Consider the following 22,432-nt stretch of genomic DNA (forward strand, 5'->3'; position numbering starts at 1 on the left):
TCGTTGCAGACGAGGCAGGAGCCCTGCCCTTCTGCCCCTGACCGGGCGTTAACTCTTTCTCTTCACTCTCCTAGACTATATGATTATTTATTAATTTTTATTTTCACATTTGCTTGGCCTTATTGGCCATTCCACTGCATTGCCATCCCGTTGCCATAGCGCGCTTTGTGGCTTCTGCCTGTACCGCGCCTGCAGTTCGCCTCCGCCCACACGACGCTACGTCACCGGCGCAGATCTGGGGGAAAAAGAGGTTTCGCCGCGTTCCTTCCGGCCGGCGCCGCGAGGCATGCCGGGAGCTGAAGTCCCGCCGCCCTCGCCCGATGCTCGCCGGGAATGGTAGTTCGCCGCCCACGCCCTTTGCACTGTCAGCCTGGCCTTCAAAGGAAGCGGGTCCCGGGGATGGGCACGGGGCGGAGTTTTAGTTGCTGGAGTCCCAGCTTCGCGAGGGTAAGATGCTTTTATTGTTATTATTATTGTTATTTTTCTCCTCCTGGGAAGTCTGGGTATTGTTGGCCAGGCTATTAAGCTGGCTGGGGAAGGGGATTTAAAAACAACAAGAACAACAACAGGGGAGGGTTTCTTTTAAGACTGGGGGCTTTACGATTAACAAAAACAACTGCGCTTTAGAGCATGTACAGAGTGCTGCCAGCCTGCCAGGGAAGGATCAGCAGCACCCCCCAGTGCAGCAACCTATTAAATTGCGATTAGGGAAAGTTTTCTAGCGAAAAGGAAAGGACTGTGAGCTGTAAGCTCTCTCTCTCTCTCTCTGGTTTTTAAAAATATATATACAAAAGTAATATGGTTGTATCTATGATTGGGATTAGGAAAAATTTCCTGGTGAAATAGAAGACTGTGAGCCGCCAGCTGTCATTTGGCCGCTAGACTTTTAAATAATATGTTTATAATTGCTTTTGGAAACACACTTTGGGCATGGGGAATTACCAGTAACTCTCCTGTCCAGGCGGTTCGAGGTTGTTTGTTTGTTTTATTCGTTTAGTTAGCTAAAAATCTATACGCTGCTTGCTTTCAAAGAAAAACAGCAGCCCTCAAAGTGCTTTGCAAGAAGATCAGGCGATAAAATCCAGGCGCTTTGAAACGTAACAAAGTTAAAATGCTAAAACAGGTTCGAATTATCTCAACTTCCTATTTATTTACTAAATTTGGATGCCGTCCTTCGTTCGTAGATCTCAGGGCGGTTTACAGCATAAAAATACAGGGTGGAAACACAAAACACACAACGAAATGAACCAATATACCTCCCTTCCCCATGCTAGTCTTCACTCAGAGTAGGACCACTGGAATTAAAAGGCAGGTGTAACTTGGGGGTTCCTTAGTTTCTGCGGATCTGCTTTCTCAGTCTTAATGCAGCAGCCCTGTGTCTTTCTTCTTAGCATGTAAATTGGTAGCTACTGTATTTTAGGGGACCTTTTTAAAAAGCCAGTACAGTTGTGACATGAATTGGCATTGCTTTGCTGGCATTACCTTGCTTGCCCGGGGAACTTAGCTAGTGAGGACTCGTTTGGGCAATTATAGTTTTAGCAAATTGCAGTAGAGCTGTTCTGTTCCTGTTAAAACAAAATAAAGCAGGGTGGAAGGGGGAAAACGGTTTTGATCTTTAAACGTTAAGTGCCTTTAGTCTGCAATCCTAACACTATTTACCCAGGAGTATTGAATTCAATACGACTTACATCAGAGTAGACAGAGTTCTGCTGTATATTGTGGAGGAATGACTGTTTTAGACCTAGTGGTTCAAAACGCTTTCGGTGAAGTCAGTTTTAATGCTACAGCTACATTAGTTGTGTGAATTTTATGTGAATTTTGATCGTAACAATTGTATCATGTATTATATTTTGTTGTATGTTATTTAGTTGTCCGCTGTCCTGTGACTGCTGCATTGAAGGGCGGTATAAAAATACATCAATAAATAATAAATTTCACCAATAAATGCATCTTGGTGGTGAATTCTTTAAGCACTCTTTTTTTTTTTTTTACTGCTCTAGTGGCTAAAATATTTGATTTCTGTGTGGTTTAGTAATATGCGTTTTCATTTGTTCTCTTCCATCTCTTAGACTTTAGGAGTATTCATTTTTGTGGGGGCATGTTATTTGTTGAATTCAGATACTGCCTTTCTGCCATGGAAGTTCACATTTGTCGTTATGCACTCGTGGCTTTTGTGGTGTTGTTGATGATGGTCGAAGTCTCAGCAGTGATTGGTTGGGACTTCCCTGATGCTGGAGTCGGGTGGGAGCAGGCAGGAGAGTCGCTGACTGCCATTGGCTGAGCTGCTGTGATGCAAGAGAGGGGGTGTGGCAGGTAGGAATGCCTTGGAGATGAGTAGAAGAGAAGGCAGGTGACTTGAGAAGGTGTTAGGCCTATGGCAACTTAAAAGAGGTTCAGAGTAGGTAAAGGGGTAGCCGAGAAGACCAAAGTAAGCCGCTTGAGAGGGTAAGGGAAATGATGAGACAGAACGGGCAAAGAGGAAAGGGGCCAATGTGAGAAAGGCCAGGGAACACATAGTTGATGTGAAACTACCAGCCAGGCAGTAGCTCACTAATGCAATTACATTGATTTGCCTGCCTTCTCTGTCTTCTGTGATTTCATCATTGGACTTTCTTTGCAGGGCTGATCTCTTGCAGGAAGAACTTCTTGGACCTGTGTAGATGTGATGTCCGGGTCCGGACGAAACGAAGCTCCTGGGGTTTACCATGAGCGGCAGCGGCTGGAGCTGTGTGCCGTCCATGCCCTCAACAACGTCTTGCAGGAACGAATTTTCACGCAAGAGGCGGCGGATGAGATCTGCAAGAAGTGAGTGGCTGGAACGTCTTGTGCTTTCGCCTCTCGCTAATACCTCTGTATCTGCTTTCAAGATTCCCAGAGGAGACTTTTCTCTGCATGCAGGATCCTTTTATCAATGCCCTAACAGCCTTTCAGCTCTGTAAATGGCTTATTACAGTCGCCTTTTAAAATTCCCCGACAGTCAATTGTTTTTTCAAGGAGGGAGGGGGAGAGGAAGGCGAAGGCTGTATCTCCTTCATATTTCCTGCTGTGCCCCCCAAATCTGGCAGCCTTGAGGATTAGCACCTCCAGGCTGGCTGCTGGAGAACCCCATAGACAGCCCCCACAGTACCATGAAATGCATGTGAGCAGTGTTAGAAACTCAGATATATAAGCTAGGTGCCAAACAGCTCTTTAAACCAAAGTTACAGTTGCCATAATGGAATGTCTCATTGCCATTTTGGGGCAAGACAGCTCTAAAGTCTTATTTTTCAAATGATGGACTCACTGTGGTTGATTCTCAGTTATAGATCTGGCTAGATCAGATGACAACCTTGAGCTAGGTTAAGAGCTTTGAGAACTTAAAGAAGAAAAGTGCCTTGATGCAGGGACAGTCCACACACACACACACACACACACACATATATAAGGTAAAGGGACCCCTGACCATTAGGTCCAGTCGTGACCGACTCTGGGGTTGCGGCGCTCAACTCGCTTCATTGGCCAAGGGAGCCGGCGTACAGCTTCCAGGTCATGTGGCCAACATGACTAAGCCACTTCTGGCGAACCAGAGCAGTGCACGAAAACACCGTTTACCTTCCCACCGGAGCGGTACCTATTTATCTACTTGCACTTTGATGTGCTTTCGAACTGCTAGGTTGGCAGGAGCAGGGACCGAGCAACGGGAGCTCACCCCGTCGTGGGGATTCGAACCGCCGACCTTCGAATCAGCAAGTCCTAGGCTCTGTGGTTTAACCCACAGCGCCACCCGTGTCCCTATATATATATATATATATATATAGGCTGATTCCAACCTCTTTCTTGATGGTAACTGCTCCTGCCCAGGCTGCCCAGAAAAAGCATTTTGGTTCCAGAAATCCATTCCTTGTGCGGATAAAAAACAACTGATGGAATTCTACAGGATGGGGCATTAGTGGGTGAAAGAAACAGTCCCGATCCAATGATCCCCAGGTATGCGCCTCCAGATGGTGGACATGTCAGGCATCATCCTGGGTCCCAGGCATCTTCTCCAAGTCAAAAGTGGTCGAAAGCCATGGCTGATTTTGAACACTGCGTGTGAGGTTTGGCATAACTTGTGCTTGACTTGCTTTCAGTGAATCATCTTTAAAACACAGTTCTGCATTGGCACATGGTGGCGCATCACCCCTTCCACTTGGCATGGACCTGCCAGTGCGCCTTTAAATTCAGGAGCGCTGGACTAGGGCAGGGCACTAATTCTGCATGCCTGTCACCGAAGGGATGGTCCACCTGTGTCCTTGACAGTTGATGGATGGACTGGGCAACTCCCAGGGTGTTTTGCGGGAGATGCTGTTTCCTTTAGTCACTTAAATCCACTGGTCATCGCCGTACTTTAATTAGCACAGTGCAGATATATATCTTGCACTCGGCAGCCACTCCAGCGGATGGAACAGGTGTAAATTCAGCATCTGAAATACTGCTTCTTTTGCCGTATAGATCTGTTGATTGATTGTTCATTTTTATACAACGTTGTTCGGGGCAAGCACTCCTCCCTGGGGTATAATATTTCTCTGGAAAAGCAGAGGAGGCAGTTGAATAGAAAGAAGTACACATCCTTTATTCTCGATATATTTTGAGGGTGACTCTCTCTGGGGACAAGTTTCTACAAACTTGAAATGGGCAGAAAGAGAACAGGATGTGTGAAACGCACATATTTTATTCGGCACAAACTTAGGAGAAGCAAAAATCTTCAGGTTGAGAATAAATGAGTAAATTTGCAGGATAATAAAAAAGAAATAACAACAGCTACATAGTAACATCATTGGGTTGGTGCTTTTACAGAATAGAAGAAAGAAAGGACTATCTCTTAGAGAATACAATATAGCATCTGACAGAGGAAGATGGAAATGGGGCTGGGGGAGTTTGCAATGCAATTCAGTAATGATGTACAGTGGTACCTGGGGTTAAGTACTTAATTCGTTCCGGAGATCCGTACTTAACCTGAAACTGTTCTTAACCTGAAGCACCACTTTAGCTAATGGGGCCTCCTGCTGCCGCCGCACCGCCGGAGTACGATTTCTGTTCTCATCCTGAAGCAAAGTTCTTAACCTGAAGCACTATTTCTGGGTTAGTGGAGTCTGTAACCTGAAGCGTATGTAACCCTAGGAACCACTGTACTTAGGTTAAATCATACATACGGACTAAGGGGTTGTGCTGACCACAGAAGGTGGGTATTGAGGAGAGACAACATGATGTGGTTAAAGCCCTAAATGCCCTCAGCCCTGTATACCTGAAGGAGCATCTCCACCCCCATCGCTCAACCCAGACACTAAGGTTCAGCTTCTAAGGCCTTCTGGCGGTTCCCTCACTGAGATAAGTGAAGTTACAGGGAACCAGACAGAGGGCCTTTGTTGTAGTGGCATCTGTCCGGTCGTGCCATCAGACGTTAAGGAGTTGAGTAATTACAGTGGTACCTCGGGTTACATACACTTCAGGTTACACACTCCGCTAACCCAGAAATAGTACAGTGGTGCCCCGCAAGACGAAATTAATTCGTTCCGCAATTTTTGCCGTCTAACGAATTTTTCTTCTTGCGAAGCACGGTTTAAACGGCTTAACAAAGTCGCAACACGTTTTCGTCTTGCGAAGCAAGCGCATAGGGGAATTCGTCTTGCGAGGCAAATCGCGAATGAAAAAACCTTTCGTCTAGCGAGTTTTTTGTCTTGCGAGGCATTCGTCTTGCGGGGCACCACTGTACCTCGGTTTAAGAACTTTGCTTCAGGATGAGAACAGAAATCGTGCGGCAGCAGCGGGAGGTCCCATTAGCTAAAGTGGTGCTTCAGGTTAAGAACAGTTTCAGGTTAAGAACGGACCTCCAGAACGAATTAAGTACATAACCAGAGGTACCACTGTACAGTGGTACCTCAGGATGCGAACGGGATCCGTTCCGGAGTCCCGTTCGCATCCCAAACGGAACGTAAGACGCGTGTGCGCGGGTCGCATTTTGCCGCTTCTGCGCATGCGCGTGACATCATTTTGACTGTCTGCACATGCGCGAGCGGTGAAACCTGGAAGTAACATGCTTTGTTACTTCCGGGTCGCCATGGAGCGCAACCCAAAAGCGCTCAACCTGAAGCGTATTTATCCCGAGGTATGACTGTATATAACATTTAGGAAAGATCTGAAGGCAACCCTGTGTAGGGAAGCTTTTTGAGGTTTAATGTTTTACTATGTTTTTATATATGCTGGAAGCCGCTCAGAGCAGGTGGGGCGACCCAGTCAGATGGGTGGGGTACACATTAATAATAATTCAAAACAGTAATTCTCTGATTGGGGTCCTACACTGATCCCAAGAATTTCCCTGTGCCTTATTCTTTCACTGGTATCCAGCCCTCTGATTCTTACAGTGAGTCCCTCCTTCCTTCCCTCCAACAGGCTGGCCCCAGATGCCAGGTGGAACCCGCACCGCAGCTTTCTGGGAACCGGTAACTATGATGTCAACGTCATCATGGCAGCTCTTCAGAGTGTGGGTCTAGAAGCCATCTGGTGGGACAAACGGAGGTGAGGAGAGCAGCAACCTTTGCCTGGTGTTGTGTATCTGCTTCCCCCTGGTGCAGGCGACTTTGCAGGCTCCCCATCATCTCCCGGCTTGCCATTGCTACGGTGGCCGACTTGCCACGCTCCCGTCCTTCTCCCTCCCATCGGCAGATCTTCTTCCACCTTCCTCCTTTAGCTTCTTTCTTTATTATGTTTAAGGGATGCCTTTCTGCCAAATTGCTGGGGGCCATGACTGCCAATCTAAGGTGCAATTCTATTATATGAAAGGAAAACAGAATGAGAAGTGAAGGGAGAGGCGGGGGAAAGGGAACTAAGCAGAGTTGCATAGCATCTTCAGGTCTAATAACCGGATGGAGTGGCCACTGCAGTGAGAGCGTTTGGAGAGAAAGAGGGCAGCCAATCGGCGTCTAGTCCCAGCTGAGCTCATGGAGGGGCTCTTGCTGGCTCAAGGCGGCAGGAAGTGTCCCTGTTTCACCTCCCCATGTTACCTGTGCGCATGGAGATGAATTGCAAGCACCCGAGGTAAGTTGGTCTGCGCTGCAATGTTGAGTAAGGAAGGCCAAAGTCTCATGGAACTAGAGGCAGCCGCTGAAATCTCCCACCATTTGCTCTTTTGATATGATTGCAGTCCCCATAGGGCAGGCATGTCCAACAGGTCAATCACAATCTACCAGTTGATTGCGGGGCACCCTTGGTCTTTCTCTCCACAAAAAGCTCAACAACTTTGGTCAATTCAAAGGGTAGATCACTGCCAGTTTTGTTATAGTGGGAATAGATTGCAGTCTCTTGGGAGTTGGACATGCCTGCCATAGGGTGTTTTTGTTGTTTCCCCCTACCGTGAATTGCTCCCCTTTAAAAATTTGGACCTGGAATTTTGGAGAAAGTGGAAGTGACTTTTATTTTGCTCCCAGATACTCTCCTCCTTTCCCAAGGACTGACTGTGTTGAGACCAGGGTGGATTAAAAATAAAAAATCAAAAATCAGATTTTTAAAATTTAAATCGGATTTTTAAAATAAAATGCTTTTGGAGGAAAAATCTTTCTAAAGATAGTTTTCTATTTAAGTTACATTATAGTCCAAAGGCTATTCATCAGGAAATAAGGATATGTTTTAAGTTTTTCATATGTGCTAAAACTCAGTCTAAGTTTTTTTAAAAAATTGTTTAACCACATCAGTTAACAAACATGGATACATGTGCTATAGTGTTATTGTTTTAGTGAAATAAATCATTTACATTGTTATTAAGGAAATGATTATTTTTCTTCTTCCAATAAAGTACGGCAGAAAAGTTGTCCAAATATAAACAGTTAATTTATTAAACCTCATAATAATTTTGTAATTGTCGGTCTATGTATTTCTAATCAGTAATTTTTGATATAACTGTAAAAACTACTCTGAAAAATTATTCTTCCAAAAACGAAACCTCCATTTGGTTGTAAATATTAAGATTATAATAGCAAGAATGAGTCTTTCTGTAAAAAAAAAAAAGAAAGAAAGATTTAAATCAAGTCTTACTGACTAGTGATTTAAATCAAATCCACCCTGGTTGAGACCTGCTTTAGCTTCTTAACAGCTCAACACCGTTGAGTTTCTACGAGTCACTTGAGAAATCTGTGTGTCTCTCTAGAATCATATCCTCTTTGACAAGTCTCATCTCCCTTTGTGCCTTAGGCCCCTAGAGCAGCTCTCCCTGGAAGGGGTTCTTGGCTTCATCATCAATGTCCCGTCCAACGTGTGTCTGGGCTTCCTGTCCCTCCCAGTGAGGCGCCGCCACTGGATCGCCGTGCGCCAGCTTGATGGCACCTACTACAACCTTGACTCCAAGCTGAAGGGTCCGGCTCCAATCGGTGGTGAATCTGACCTCAGGTACTGCTCCTGTGGCTGGTTTGGGGACGACTACTGTGTAGTCCCAGGGACGCAGGTGGCGCTGTGGGTTAAACCACAGAGCCTAGGACTTGCCGATCAGAAGGTCGGCGGTTCGAATCTCTGCGACGGGGTGAGCCCCCTTTGCTCGGTCCCTGCTCTTGCCCACCTAGCAGTCCAGAAGCACGTCAAAGTGCAAGTAGATAAATAGGTACCACTCCGGTGGGAAGGTAAACAGCGTCTCCGTGCGCTGCTCTGGTTCGCCAGAAGCGGCTTAGTCATGCTGGCCACATGACCTGGAAGCTGTATGCCGGCTCCCTCGGCCAATAAAGCGAGATAAGCGCTGCAACCCCAAAGTCGGTCACGACTGGACCTAATGGTCAGGGGTCCCTTTACCTTTACTGTGTAGTCCCAGTGATTTATTTTTAAATACTTTATATCCTGCCTCCTTTATCCTCCTCGCACCTCAAAGCGAATCAGAGTTGGCTTGCACCAAAGCAGATTGTGCAGTGGAATAGAATTTATAGTGTGAGAAAGACCTCAAAGCTCATTTTGCTGATTTAAAGGAATCCACTGCCATAGCATTCCTGCTAGGTGGCTATTCGGCAATAAATAAGAAATACATTATAACCTTACTGGAAAACCAAACACTACCAGTTTTGCAGGTAAACAAGAGCATCAGAAAACTCAGTTCAAAGACTTCTGGGATAGTCTTGTCTTCTCTTTGCCAGGCGTCTAGAAGAGTATGAAGTGTTGGGTCCTGACAAGCTTTCCTTGGAAAGTTATTCATAGAATCACAGAATTGTAGAGTTGGAAAGGGACCCCAAGGGTCATGCAGTCAAACCCCCTGCAATGCAGGGAACTTGGCTAAAGCCTCCATGGCAGATGCCCAACTAACCTATGTTTAAAAACCACCAACGAAGGAGAGTCCATAGGTTGGTGCTGTTATCAAAAAAGCCTGGCTTCTAGTAGCTGTTCATGGTATGTCATTCGGTGGTGGGAGAGAGCAAAGGTGGAGATGGAGATGGATATACAGGAGGAGGAGTCTGAAGATACACGGGTCCCAAGAATACTCGAGGTGGTAAAAAGAAGTTTGTGTAGTTTTAATCTCGCCACTGCCAACATGTAAAGGAGCGTCTCCACCCCCGTTCTGCCAGGACACTGAAATCCAGCTCCAAGGGCCTTCTGGCAGTTCCCTCACTGCGAGAAGTTACAGGGAACCAGGCAGAGGGCCTTCTTGGTAGTGGCGCCCGCTCTGTGGAACGCGCTCCCATCAGATGTCAAGGAAATAAACAACTACAGCGGACGCTCGGGTTGCGAACGTGATCCATGCGGGATGCACGTTCACAACCCACAGCATTCGCAACCCGTGTCTGCTTTTGTGCGGGTTGCGATTTTGTGCTTCTGTGCATGCGCAAAGTGTGATTTTGCGCTTCTGCGCATGCACGACCACTAAAACCCAGAAGTAACCCGTTCCGGTAATTCTGGGTTTCGACGGTCCGCAACCTAAAAAAAGCAACCTGAAGTGGCTGTAACCCGAGGTATGACTATATCTGACTTTTAGAAGACATCTGAAGGCAGCCCCGTTTAGGAAAGTTTTTAATATTTGATGTTTTATCGTGCTTTTAATCTTCTGTTGGGAGCCGCCCTGAGTGGCTGGGGAAACCCAGCCAGATGGGCGAGGTAGCAATAATACATTATATAATAAATTTATCATTACTATTATGGTTTTGTTACTCTGAGCTGACAGCATGAGAGACGTATTTGAGAGAGATACATTTGGGAGATGTTATTGCCACCACCCCTGTTTCCCCCCCGTTCCTGAGCTCAGAGGAAACAGACGTTGTTCTCTGGACATCTTTGGGATTCACAAAGACACGAGCCAACCAGCCCACTCGCTGCCTTTTGAGTCTCACAAGGGAACTCGGCAGCGTGTGACAAAGCAGGCAGGTATGGGATTCAGAACCAAGTTCAATTCAAGCAGCTGTGCAAGGATAAATGTAATGCTTTATTCAGAAGGTTGCAGGTGTTCCCCCTCCCACACACACACTTATGCGGGATTTATGTTCTGGGCCCCCGCACGCATAAGTGAAATTGCATAAAGTGGGGAACCACCCCACTTCAATAGGGAGGGCGTGTGGGGAGGTGAGAGAGAAAGAGACTCATATACGCCGCTGCAGCTGTTGCCTGGAAGTCGCTCGAGGTTGCTGAGCAGCCTGTCCCAAGTCTTCCCATATTGAGGGCCGCTCAGGGCTGAGCAGCAGCCCTGAGCAAGAGAGGACCAATTAATTTATTAATTACACGGTGACCCATGTAAACATGGTTGCTTGCAAGTGGAGTGTATAACATAAGCGTAAGAACCCTTTGCCGATAAAATACAGGCTTAACAGAATATGGTGTACAGTCATACCTCGGGTTACAGCCGCTTCAGGTTGCGTTTTATTGGGTTGCGGACCACCAAAAGCCGGAAGTACCGGAACAGGTTACTTCCGGGTTTCAGTGGTCATGCATGCGCAGAAGCGCTGAATCACAACCTGCGCATGCGCAGGTGCAAGTTTCGAATGCTGCGGGTTGCGAACGTGCATCCCGCACGGATCACGTTCACAACCCGAGTGTCCGCTGCATTTGGGAATTGGGAGTACAGAATAAAAAAATGGCAAAGCCAGCTTGCCTCACGCTAATACCAACCATTAGAGTCACACACCTCACTAGTAGATTTCATCCAGGCATGCATGGTTTTTGCAGTTTATGATGCTGCAGCCAAATTGAATTTGTTAGACCCAGGCCAAAAACCAGTTTGAAAAAATAAATAAATCAAAAACTGCCTGGATACAGAAGGGTAGATTTTCTGTCAGCTTGTTGGGTCCCGGGAACATATTACACCAGCTCTGGAGGGTTATGTGCTGGAATATGTGCTCTGTGGATTTCTGCACAGTCACTGTGACCTTGATGCAGTCTTGCATCAGACACACAGGTGGCAAGATGAACTGATTCAATGAAACATCTTCCTCGATGAAGACTGCGCCCAGAATCCTGAGCAAAAAGCCATTTTAAAATGAGGCTGAAAAGTAGGGTTCCTTTGCAGGATGGGTAGGCAGAAGCCAGCCCCGAGGTACTTTGCAAAGTCTTGCTCTGGAAAGCAGTCAGGTCTCTTCCACTTCCCATTTGTGTATCTGTCTGATGATACCCTTTGCATGATGGGTTAAGCCAGAGTTATACTGGGAAAATGGACCAGAGGGACCATAATGTTGCCCCATTTTTCTATTTGCAACTACTGATGCTGCAGAAGAGGTCTTCTGTTTCTGCCACTGGAGAGGCAATGCCTGAAACCAGCTCAGAATAGCTTAGGGCCAGAGTATCTGAAGAATGCTCCACCTCCATCATTCAGCCAGGACACGGAGGTCCAGCTCTGAGGACCTTCTGGTGCTTCTCTCATTGCGAGATGTGAAGCTACAGGGAACCAGGCAGAGGGCCTTCTTGGTAGTGGCACCTGCCCTGTGGAATGCCCAACTGACTGACTTTTAGAAGACGTCTGAAGACAGCCCTACTCCCGTTCAGGGAAGTTTTTAATGGCTTTTTTGAAGTTTTAATGAAGATTTTTTGTTGGGTGCCACCCAGAGTGGCTGGGACAACCCTGTCATATGGGCAGCATATGATGATGATGATGATGATGATGATGATGATGATGAACCACCTTCTCCTGTAGGAACTTGCCCTTTCCCTGAGGTCCTGAGGCTGTTTTCCAGCTTCCAGGGAGGATAGATGGGTGGTCACTGGAGATAAATTGTCTTCATGGTAGTGCCCCAGCTTAGGGGATATTCTTTCCAGCGAGTCTTTTGGCAACCATCCTCCCAGTTTGCAGACACCGTGTTAAAACTCAGGCTGCTAAAGAGTTCTGAGGGTGAAGTCCTTTTGCGTCGTTACTTGTGAGCAGCACCATCTGAGCACAGTGTTACTCGCTTCCGAGTAAGGGGCAGGCTAGCATATGGATTCCAGTTGCTCATGAGGAAATAGCAGCAGCCCTGGAGTGCTTCGTTTCACAAGGTGATGCATGGATGTGTCACAGAGCAGGCATTTACTCTTCTCAGACAGCAGGTAATTGCTTTAAAGGTGGCATTTGCCACCCACGACTTTTATACGTATTAAAAATGGTAAAGAAAAGAAATCCGATGGAGTGGGAGCCCTTGGCTTTTCAAGAGGATAAGATGTCAGTCCAGCAGCGACTTAAAAACAATTTCGTTCTGCTGAACTTTTGACAGGTAATAATAATGTGATAGGTCGTTTGTTTCCTACCTGTTACAATCACAGGCAGTTGCCTTGCACCAAATAAGTTGCCTTGCACCAAGACTTTGAAATTAGACCACTGAAGAAGCCCGGAAAACTATCTTGGGAGTGGGCTACCTGCAAGCCCCAGTTAAAGGGCCCCATTGGGGGTGAACAGTGGCCTTTTGATTACTTGGACTGCCAGGGCGAAACAGGTGCAAAACGCCGACACCCTGTCTCTATCTACAACTCTACTAGCATCTCTCGGTATTGTGAATATCACCGAACTTACCTTTTGTTGGTATCTTCATGAACTTATTCAAAAGGCTGAGTTAAGCATTTGAAAAATCTATTGAAACCAGACATTATAAGTTCATTTTATACTGGGTAGTTCGCAAGTCTTTGTGGCTTCGTTTAATGTTCTGTATTTTTCTCAGAAGCTTGATAAAGTATGTATCATTATTGTTCTGTGCATATTAATCGCCAACGTGTTGCGTGAGTCGCACTATTTCTATCAGCAGTACAGGTTGCATTTTTCTAGCATTATTGCACCAAATAAGAGCATTGGTCTATGTAACTAAGTACAGTGGTACCTCCGGTTGCGCATGGGATCTGTTCTGGAGCTCTAGTTGGATCCCGAGGAATTCGCAACCGGAGGTGCCTGTTCTGCACATGCACATGTGCAGTAGAGCGCTTCTGCGCATGCGTGCCTGGCAAAACCTGGAAAAATACTTCTGGGTTTGCCGCGTGCATAACCCGAAGAATACGCAACCAGAGGTGTGCGTATCCAGAGGTACCACTGTATCGTCTACACCAGGAATGGGGACACCGTGACCCTCCAAAATGTTGGACTTCAACTCCCATCAACCCAGTTGTCTGGAATCATGGGAGTTGTAGTCCAGCAACAATCTGGAGGGTACAGGTTCCCCCTTCCCGGCCTCCACTGACCACCAGAAGCTCTCCAGGATTTCAGAGAGAGATCTCTTCCAGTACTTACCTGGATATTCTGGGAATTGAACCTAAAAGCCCTTCTGCAAGCAGCACATGTGTTCTGTCCCTAGGCTGTGGCGCTGCTGGCTCTGTTGCTGTGTGTTCCACTTTCAGAATGTATGTGACTGACTTTGGGTTGTAAGTTGCGTGGAAAACCTGATGGTGCAAAGGCAAGTCATTAAAGAGGAACTAAATTGAGAAAACCAGACCGACTTCTTGTAGCCAGAGATCATGCAGGCAGTTTTTTCCCCCCATTCTTTCATCGGATTCATGAAATAAGAGTGTTAAAATTGAGGTGTGCACTGAGCAAAAGGGTCATTGCAGGATCAACCAAGCTAACCACGTGAGGAGGCACAAGATGGTAGGAACATGGAGAACACAGCCTGCTCATCTGGGGGTGTGAGACATGAATGTCATCCATAATCTAAACAGCTGCTACAGCATCAAAGCATATAACCTCTTGCCCTCAAAAGCCACGGTAAGCCAGCTACTCCCCAGAGACACTGCAGTGCCTTTTGGCTTTTGATAAAGACCAGCCCAGTAACTCTCCTGGAATTTTGTTCCTCCTCTTGAAACGCTACACCCCACTTGGAAGTCTTACTGGTGCCAGGCAAAATGAGCAATTTCCTTCTGGTGTGAGCGTCCATTTCGCCTAACGTCCGCGGCAAACCCGGAAGTAACCAGCAGGTTTGCCGCCATTCGCGCATGCACAGAAGTGCCGATCGTCGTTTGCGCATGCACAGAAGCGGGCAATTGCTGCCTGCGCACAACGGCACCCCTCCCAACAACCCGTTTTGACTTCCAGATGGGCCTCCAGAACGGATTGTGGTCGTGAGTAGAGGTTCCATCACAGTTGTTTGTTTCCTTGACATCTGATAGGAGGGCATTCCACAGGGCGGGCGCCACTACCGAGAAGACCCTCTGCCTGGTTCCCTGTAATCTCACTTCTCACAGCGAGGGAACCACTAGAAGGCCCTCGGAGCTGGACCTCAGTGTCCAGGCTGAACGATGGGGGTGGAGACGCTCCTTCAGGTATAGACAGTACTGAGCTAGAGAGACCAATGGCAGTTTTCTACATTCCTGTCCGTGACCTCTTCTTCCTCCTTCCCTCTTCTTCACCACAGGGTGTTCCTGCAGGAAATACTGTCCCAGGGCCCTTGCGAGCTGCTGCTCGTCGTGCCCCATGAGTCGAGCGAAGCTGGGAACTGGCTGAGCACAGTCAGGTGACCCCTGGCGCCTATGGATCCACGTTGGAGCCTGCCCTGAAGCACTCTGCCCCACCCTGTTGTGCTGGCTGCTGCATGCATTGTGGGGGAGGAAGAAGCTGCACGTCCTCCCGTTTCTACACTGCCAGTCTGGGAGTGACAGTACGAGATCCGTCCTCCTCCCCTCTCCGGGAAATAGGAGTCCCCAGCTTCCCCCTTGCTTTTTAAAGACTTGACCTGTCCTGGGACAGTGTGGAATAAAGGATGCAGTGCCCAAATGGTGGCAGGTCTCCTGGCGCGACCAGTTAAGACCTGTGAGATGAGTCATGCTATGTCTTCCAACAGCGACCAGCCAGATCTTTGAAGGGTGTGTGTGTGTGTATATATGTGTCTAGCTTTACAGGCAGGCTATGATGGTTCTGTCCAACCCTTGTGCGTTTCCTGGCATGTGGCAGTCGACGATATAAATGTGTCTGACTACCCGGTTCTGCTTCCGGCCGCTATGGCATAGCAGACCTCTCTTCTCTGCTTATACGTGATCCCTTTCGTGAAAAGCCATTTCTGCTAGTGCATCACAATGAGTTCCTTGGGCTAAGCGAGGACTTCCTTTGCCTTTTGCCTTAAATCTGCTACCTCTTCATTTTGGGGCGAGGTGCTGGGTGCCCCCAAAGGGAGGATATTGGGAGGGGCAATTTGCAGGACATCTCGTTTTCTTTTTTCCTGCAGAAGGCCGTAGGAATGATATCTGAGGTTAAGAACTCTTGAGTTGGCTGTCTTGATGAGCAAAGTTGGGAAAGAGGGAGAAAAGGAGTGTGAAAGTGCAATTTTGCTAGCACGTCCGGGGAACCGGGGTGAAGTTGGCTAGAGGAATTATTGGGCTGGAGTCGCAGATTGGCTTGCACAGAGATGCAGGGCTGCAAGCACTTAACTCCTGGGCCCGTAATTGCTGGCTAACATAAATTCAACCAGGAAGCTTCTCCCAAAAATGTTAGGTGTTGGGGACAATCTGTCTGTTGGATTTCTACCTGTTCCAAAGCACAGGTTGGATTGGGGTAGGGGGAAGAGGTAGGTTTTTGTTTTTGTGGGTGGAGGGAGTCTTCTTAAAGGAAAAGGTGTGTTTCTCATCCTCCGGGAGGAAAATTGCAAAGGGGTACATGGCGTCCCTTGCAGTAGGTCAGAAATGAGTGGGAGCTGCGCAGCTTTTCCGCAGCGGTCAGGAAGTGAGGCTAGTACCTTGCCCAGCTCTCTCTCGCCACCCCCCACCCCCAGTAATAATCCTTCCAGTCTTTATGCTTTGTTTAGCAACGTGTGCTGTCCTTTTCCTGACAAGGAAAATATTCCCCCTCTTCCAAAACACAAGAACCTTTTTAAGTTCTCGGAAAACCGAAAAAGAAGGAAAAACTAAGTGATGCAAAACCAATAAAACGTGTGCTGGAGTTTGTGATTGTTCTGCGTGGAATGTATTTTTCTTCTTCCCTGGAATGGGCGGAGGGAGTCACACCTGCTTGCATAGGGAGAGTCAGCCTCTTGTTTTGGAAGAGTCACTGTGACTGTGTCGGGGAATGCATGAGTGGAGTGGGAAAGGTTGCCTATTGCAGGTAAGAAACCAGTTCTGTGTTGCTAATTATATTAGTGAGTGAGTGTTTCTGTGTCCCCACCGCTTCACAGATGAAAACAGAGACATTCTCTTCGTATGCTGGTGCTAGCCCTCTTTTTTCATCAAAGTATATTTATTTATTCATGTACGTTTAGGGTTGCCATATTTCAAACAGTGAAAATCCGGGCAGAAAAGTTGTTGAGCTTTTTCTTTTTCTTTTTAGGGGGCGCAAAATCACTTTTTAAAAATGCCGTTTTTGAGCTATTTTTATGGATAAATGGCAAGATCGTCACCTCAGACATATGGCAACCCTATGTATATTTATTAAAATATCTATATCACTCTTCCTCTAAGGACGTCAGGCCAGTGTTCAATACAAAAACACAAAAACGCTTAAATATAAAAAACAACAACCCCACACCCCCATTTTAAAAGACCATTGATTGTTCAATTAGCCAAATGTCTAGAAGAAGAAGAATGTTTTTGCTTGGTGCCTAAATATCAGTAATGAAGGTGGCGGGCGAGCCTCCCTGGGGAGACAATTTCACAAGCAGGGAGCCACCACAGAAAAGGCCCGTTCTCCAGACCTGTTGTGGAAGAGGCACACGAGGAAGGGCCTCAGGTGATGATCGTGGGGTCCTGGTCGCTACCATTGGCTTAGCCCGTTCCTGCCCCCCCCACCTTACCTATTGCTTTTGTTTATTAAACTGAAGAGCTACTATACAGAAGAGGTCAAAGGCTGGGTCTCTGCTTTTCCAGAAGGCAAAGGTAGGGTCACATTCATGCCATGCATTTAAAGCACTGTGATATCACTTTATAAACAGTCATGGCTTCTCCTGAAGGATTGTGGGAGCTGTAGTTTGTTAAGGATGCTGAGAGTTGTTGCGTGGCCCCTATTCCTCTTCTAGAGCTTTGATTCCCAGAGAAGAATTGATTGTTATACCACCCTGGAATTTGGAGCTCTGCCAGGGGAATAAGGGTCACCCAACAACTCTTAAAGGGTAAAGGTAAAGGGACCCCTGACCATTAGGTCCAGTCGCAGATGACTCTGGGGTTGCGGTGCTCATCTCGCTTTACTGGCCGAGGGAGCCGGCGTACAGCTTCTGGGTCATGTGGCCAGCACGACTAAACCGCTTCTGGCGAACCAAAGCAGCGCATGGAAATGCCGTTTACCTTCCCGCCAGAGTGGTACCTATTTATCTACTTGCACTTTGTGCTTTTGAACTGCTAGGTTGGCAGGAGCAGGGACCGAGCAACGGGAGCTCACCCCGTCATGGGGATTCGAACCGCTGACCTTCCGACCGGCAAGCCCTAGCCTCTGTGGTTTAGACCACAGCGCCACCCGCGTCCTAGCAACTCTTAAGCACCTTGAACAAACTACATCTCACAAATGTAGGGCCATATCTTCCAACATTCCTCAGGTGAAAATAGGGGCATTTCTCAGTCTTCTCCCCGCCTGCTCTCCAGCACCTGTTACAACCTTCCCAAGGAAGGAGGCCGGCAGCAGAGGCTGTGTAATTCCAAGATAGTCCCTGGAAAATCGTGACACTTGGAGGGTATCCTGGCATGAATGTGGCCTAGATCTTATGGGCTTAAGTTACAGGAGTGCAGATTTTGAATGACCATTGGGAGAAATGCTCTTAACTGGGAAGAGCAGTTTTACAGTGAAACGAGAGGGGTGGCTGGAGGTGTTTTGGCAAAGTCTGGGCAGCTATATGTCCAGGAGGAGGTTTCAACTGGATGGCCCCCAATAAGGATGGGGACCTTTTTGGCGTCACAGGCCAGATATTTATGAGGCTAATCTCCTTCCACTGCCTATCAATCGCCTGGTGGCATCAGGGGATTTGGTGCTTTGAAGTCCCAAAGAGGTTTTGCCTTGAAACAGCTGCGAAAGCGAAGACCCTTTTTATTTTGCTGCCTCTGAGCCGCTTTGAAGTCCAAACTCACTTTAATCCCTCGGTTTTGGTAGGATTTAGTGCAAGCCCCTTGCCGATGGAGGAAGGGGTTTGTGCTGAAACTGCTTCTGAAATGGAAAGGCGGCGGGGAGGGAACTTTGCTCTAACAGGGGTTTCCATTCCGCTTAGACCCGGGTTTGGGTTTGTGAGAGTTCCACGCTTTATGTTGAGTGCCTGGTGAGTGGGCCTGCCTTGCCCGGGACAGCCTCACTGGCCAAATTTGGTGTGAGAGGCCAGAGTTTTTCCACTTTTTAAAAAAATGTTTAAAATATATATATTTTTTTACCAACACCCAACATTCCTCATGTGCGGCTGGTACATTGGGTATACATCATCAATAATAACATATTCAAATCAACCATATGTACAATTTTATATACGTTAACACTCCTCCATCCACAAGGTTTATTTAACTTTTAACATTTTAATTGCCCCAAATTGTTCAAACCTACCCAAATAATTCAATATCTTCTCAAGCGAAACTTCCTCTTTCTCACTGACCTTAAACCCTTTCATTCTGTGTATCTTTGCAGTTAGATATTCTAAAATTATAATATTATTCAGTTTTTCCCTCCATTGGTTCACCCCTAACTCTTCTGCATTTTTCCAATTACTCACTATAACCTATCTGGCTGCAGTTACCATCAATTTTGCCCATTTACATTCCTCTTTTGTTTTTAACTCGGTACTACTCAGACTAATAAGAACCATTAATTTAGATATTCCCACCTTCCTACCCACAATTCCCGATATTTGTATACCAAGCTGCTTCCAAAATTCATTAACCAATGGACAATCCCACCACATATGACTGTATGTTCCCATCACGCCACTTAAGGCTCTATGAGGGCGCTTCCAACTCTGTTGTGGTGCAGTGGGTCAGTGGATCTGGTTGTTAACCAGAAGGTTGGTGGTTTGAGCTCACCCAGGGAGCTCAACGATTCCATGATTCTGCGGTAGCCTCTTCTGCCCTTCCTCCTCCTGTGTTGTGTAGGAGCAAGGTGACCATAACTGCATCCTAATATAGTAACACTTTAATCACTTGCTGAATCTGTTTATACACGTAATTGCAAAACGCTACAGTTCTAACATCCAGCAATATGTTAGAATTGGGGACAGATGGCTATGGCTGGCGAGGGGGTAGGGTAATTTCATTCCATTCTCGTTTAAAGGCGAACCCACCTCATTCGCCGTTTTCAAAACAAGATGTAATTTGAAACACGGCCGTCCTTCACAATGTGTGGTTTTCCAAAGTTTGCAATGCGGTTCCCCAGCCAAGTATTGTGCACACAAATACACAGAATCAGGTGCACGTGAAAATGCATCTGTTTGTGAAAGTAACATCTAAAAAGCATTCTTGCCCCAAGCTGTGCAGCAAATTAAAAAAATCGTATATTAGTCAAAATTGCATGCAGTGGTATAAAGAGAAATTCGCATGAAACTGCTTCTGAATTTTCATGAAGGTTTTTCTTTTTTTAAAAAAAAAGCAAATTGATGTGGAGAACTGAATTTAAGATTGGAAAAATGGGAAACACAGAACCTGCAAATTTACATGTTCCTCTATCATGGTGGAAGGGAGCAGATCTGTGTCCCTATGCACCAATTTACATGTGGCAAATGTTGAGAGGCCAAGGTATGTCTGCCCTCTTCCATCAGCTGCTTAACTTTTTGAAAACACAGAAGGTTGGATTCTTGACTAACTTGAATGAATGCTTGTTGTTATGTACTGAAGTTCTCACCCTGGGCCAGCAGGGGGATACTGTAGATAGTTATGCAAATGAAGGATCGAAAAGTGACGTTCTGTGATTGGATAGTTTTGTATGCAAATGAAGGATCGAAAAGTGACGTTCAGTGATTGGATAGTTTTAGAAAATGGCAACAGTTACATTGTTCTGGAGTTCTATATAAGCAGGCTGACTGAGCCCCTCAGTTTAGTTCTGTTCTGAATAAAGAAGAGCTGTTTGAAGAATCGCTGTGTCATCTGATATGTTTGCCCCACAACTTAACACTCGTGATCGTCGTTTTTGAAAAAGGAAATGATCTCTTTCAGCTTCTGCCTTCTGGAAGAAGGTATAGGGTTATAAAGGCCAGGACTAGCCGCCTGAGAAACAGTTTCTATGCAAATGCAATTCTGGTTCTAAACGCAGCATAAGGGGGTTCTATAGTATAGTGTATTTTAAAATGGGGTTTTAGAATTTTTAGAATGTTTTATGTAGTTTTTATGTAGTTTTATGTAGCTTTTCAATTTCATTGTCCTGCATAGGACAGTGACAATAAAGATATATCGTATATCATATATCGTATCTTCCCCAGAAGGCAAAATGAACAAAACTGAGAGGGATTTTTCCAGCCACAAGTATCAAGAAACAGAAACTTCCCCCTATTTATGAAAGGGTCACTTGGAGTACCTGGGTGTTTTGATTGGTGTTGTGATGCTGGTGGGGTCAGCAGGGGGTGGGCAACAAGTGCACACATTCAGAGTTTCTTACCAGGTCAAAAGAAAGGCGAATAACGCTGTTAGTGCCTTAACCTCTTCGCAGAACCGGGCCCCCAGGCTGGTAACAAGAAGGACCAAACAAACTGGAGTTTCTTCTGGTCCTCAAGGCTCTTTGGTCTTCTCCGGAGACCAGTGTTGCTAGTTTATCTTGCTCTGCACCTCGCAAAAGTGGGCCTTGGGTACTGGCAAATGTGGGCCATGGGGTATTGGGGGAAGGAGGGACATGCACAGCCACTCTTGTCAGGGTCGCCTGCAGCCGGTAAAACAAAAAGACAAAAAACAAAACCTTTCACCGATGAAGCAGTAAAGGTGCCTTCTCCTGCAAGCAATTAAGAGAAACAGGTAGGCCTCATACCCTCCAACATTTCTCCGATGAAAACGGGGACATCCTAAGGGAAAGCAGGACATTGTGGGATCAACCAGAAACTGGGATGGCTTCTGTGCATCTGGGACTGCCCCCTGGAAAATAGGGACACTTGGAGGGTCTGCTAGCTGTAGAGATCTTCAGAGGTTTTTTGACTAGATGTTTGAGGGGCAGAGAAGGACAGAGACATCTAGTTGATGTCAGCCACAAAGTCTGCATTTTTAGTCTCCATTATTAAGACTGTGAGGGATGTGGGTGGCACTGTGGGTTAAACCACAGAGCCTAGGACTTGCTGATCAGAAGGTTGGCGGTTCGAATCCCTGTGACGGGGTGAGCTGCCGTTCCTCAGTCCCTGCTCCTGCCAACCTAGCAGTTTGAAAGCACATCAAAGTGCAAATAGATAAATAGGTACCGCTCCGGCGGGAAGGTAAACAGCATTTCCGTGTGCTGCTCTGGTTCGCCAGAAGTGGTTTAGTCATGCTGGCCACATGACCCGGAAGCTGTACGCTCCCTCGGCCAATAAAGTGAGATGAGCACCGCAACCCCAGAGTCGGCCACGACTGGACCTAATGGTCAGGGGTCCCTTTACCTTTACCTTTATTAAGACTGTGATGACTCTGTGGCAGGCATAGGCAAACTCTGCCCTCTGGATGTTTTTTGGGACTACAATTCCCATCATCCCTGACCACTGGTCCTCTTAGCTAGGGATCATGGGAGTTGTAGTCCCAAAACAGCTGGAGGGCGGAGTTTGCCTATGCCTGCCTGTGACTTCAACATCACCATATTTTTCTCTCTCCTTGCCCTGCTTAGCACCCAGCATGAGGAAGAACCTGAAACCTTGCTCATTATTTTTTGACATTTTGCTTGACCCCCCCCCCCAAAAAAAGAGAGAGCACAGCTTCCTTTGCTTTCTTATGAACTTTTTAATATCCGTATTAGACTTGAGGTGGCAGCAGAGAGTCGTGCTGATTGATTTCCTGGCCACACAATTAACCACCACCTGGAGAGTGGAACAAAGGGTTAGATACAAAGATCTCTTAAGAGAAAAAGTGGAAACCTTGTACAGCTATTACGGTGTTAGCTGTCCTGAATGGCTTGTTTGTTTTAGGCAATTTTTAGCCTGCTTCTTCACTCCAACAGCTTCCCAAACGGGGTGCAATTAACAGT

The 22,432-nt window shown here is 46.7% G+C and overlaps 1 protein-coding gene and 1 long non-coding RNA gene across 2 annotated transcripts in view; one reads left to right on the forward strand and one right to left on the reverse strand.

The window, feature by feature from the left end:
• The first annotated feature begins 294 nt into the window (after positions 1-294).
• On the forward strand, positions 295-16,296 carry JOSD2 (Josephin domain containing 2). Its single transcript, XM_082194559.1, has 5 exons — positions 295-447; positions 2,621-2,805; positions 6,409-6,534; positions 8,203-8,397; positions 14,772-16,296. The coding sequence occupies exons 2-5, from the start codon at positions 2,666-2,668 to the stop codon at positions 14,872-14,874; spliced, it is 564 nt and encodes a 187-aa protein (XP_082050685.1). The 5' UTR covers positions 295-447; positions 2,621-2,665; the 3' UTR covers positions 14,875-16,296.
• The window catches only part of LOC309516085, a 29,597-nt gene continuing 13,705 nt past the window's right edge, over positions 6,541-22,432 (reverse strand). The window contains exons 2-3 of the long non-coding RNA XR_014212758.1: positions 20,813-21,151; positions 6,541-6,784 (exon numbers count right to left, since the gene is read on the reverse strand). This is a non-coding gene — a long non-coding RNA (uncharacterized lncRNA). The remainder of the gene's footprint in view (positions 6,785-20,812; positions 21,152-22,432) is intronic.

Source organism: Podarcis vaucheri (genome assembly GCF_965113315.1).
Source record: "Podarcis vaucheri genome assembly, chromosome: 13".
Taxonomy (NCBI): domain Eukaryota; kingdom Metazoa; phylum Chordata; class Lepidosauria; order Squamata; family Lacertidae; genus Podarcis; species Podarcis vaucheri.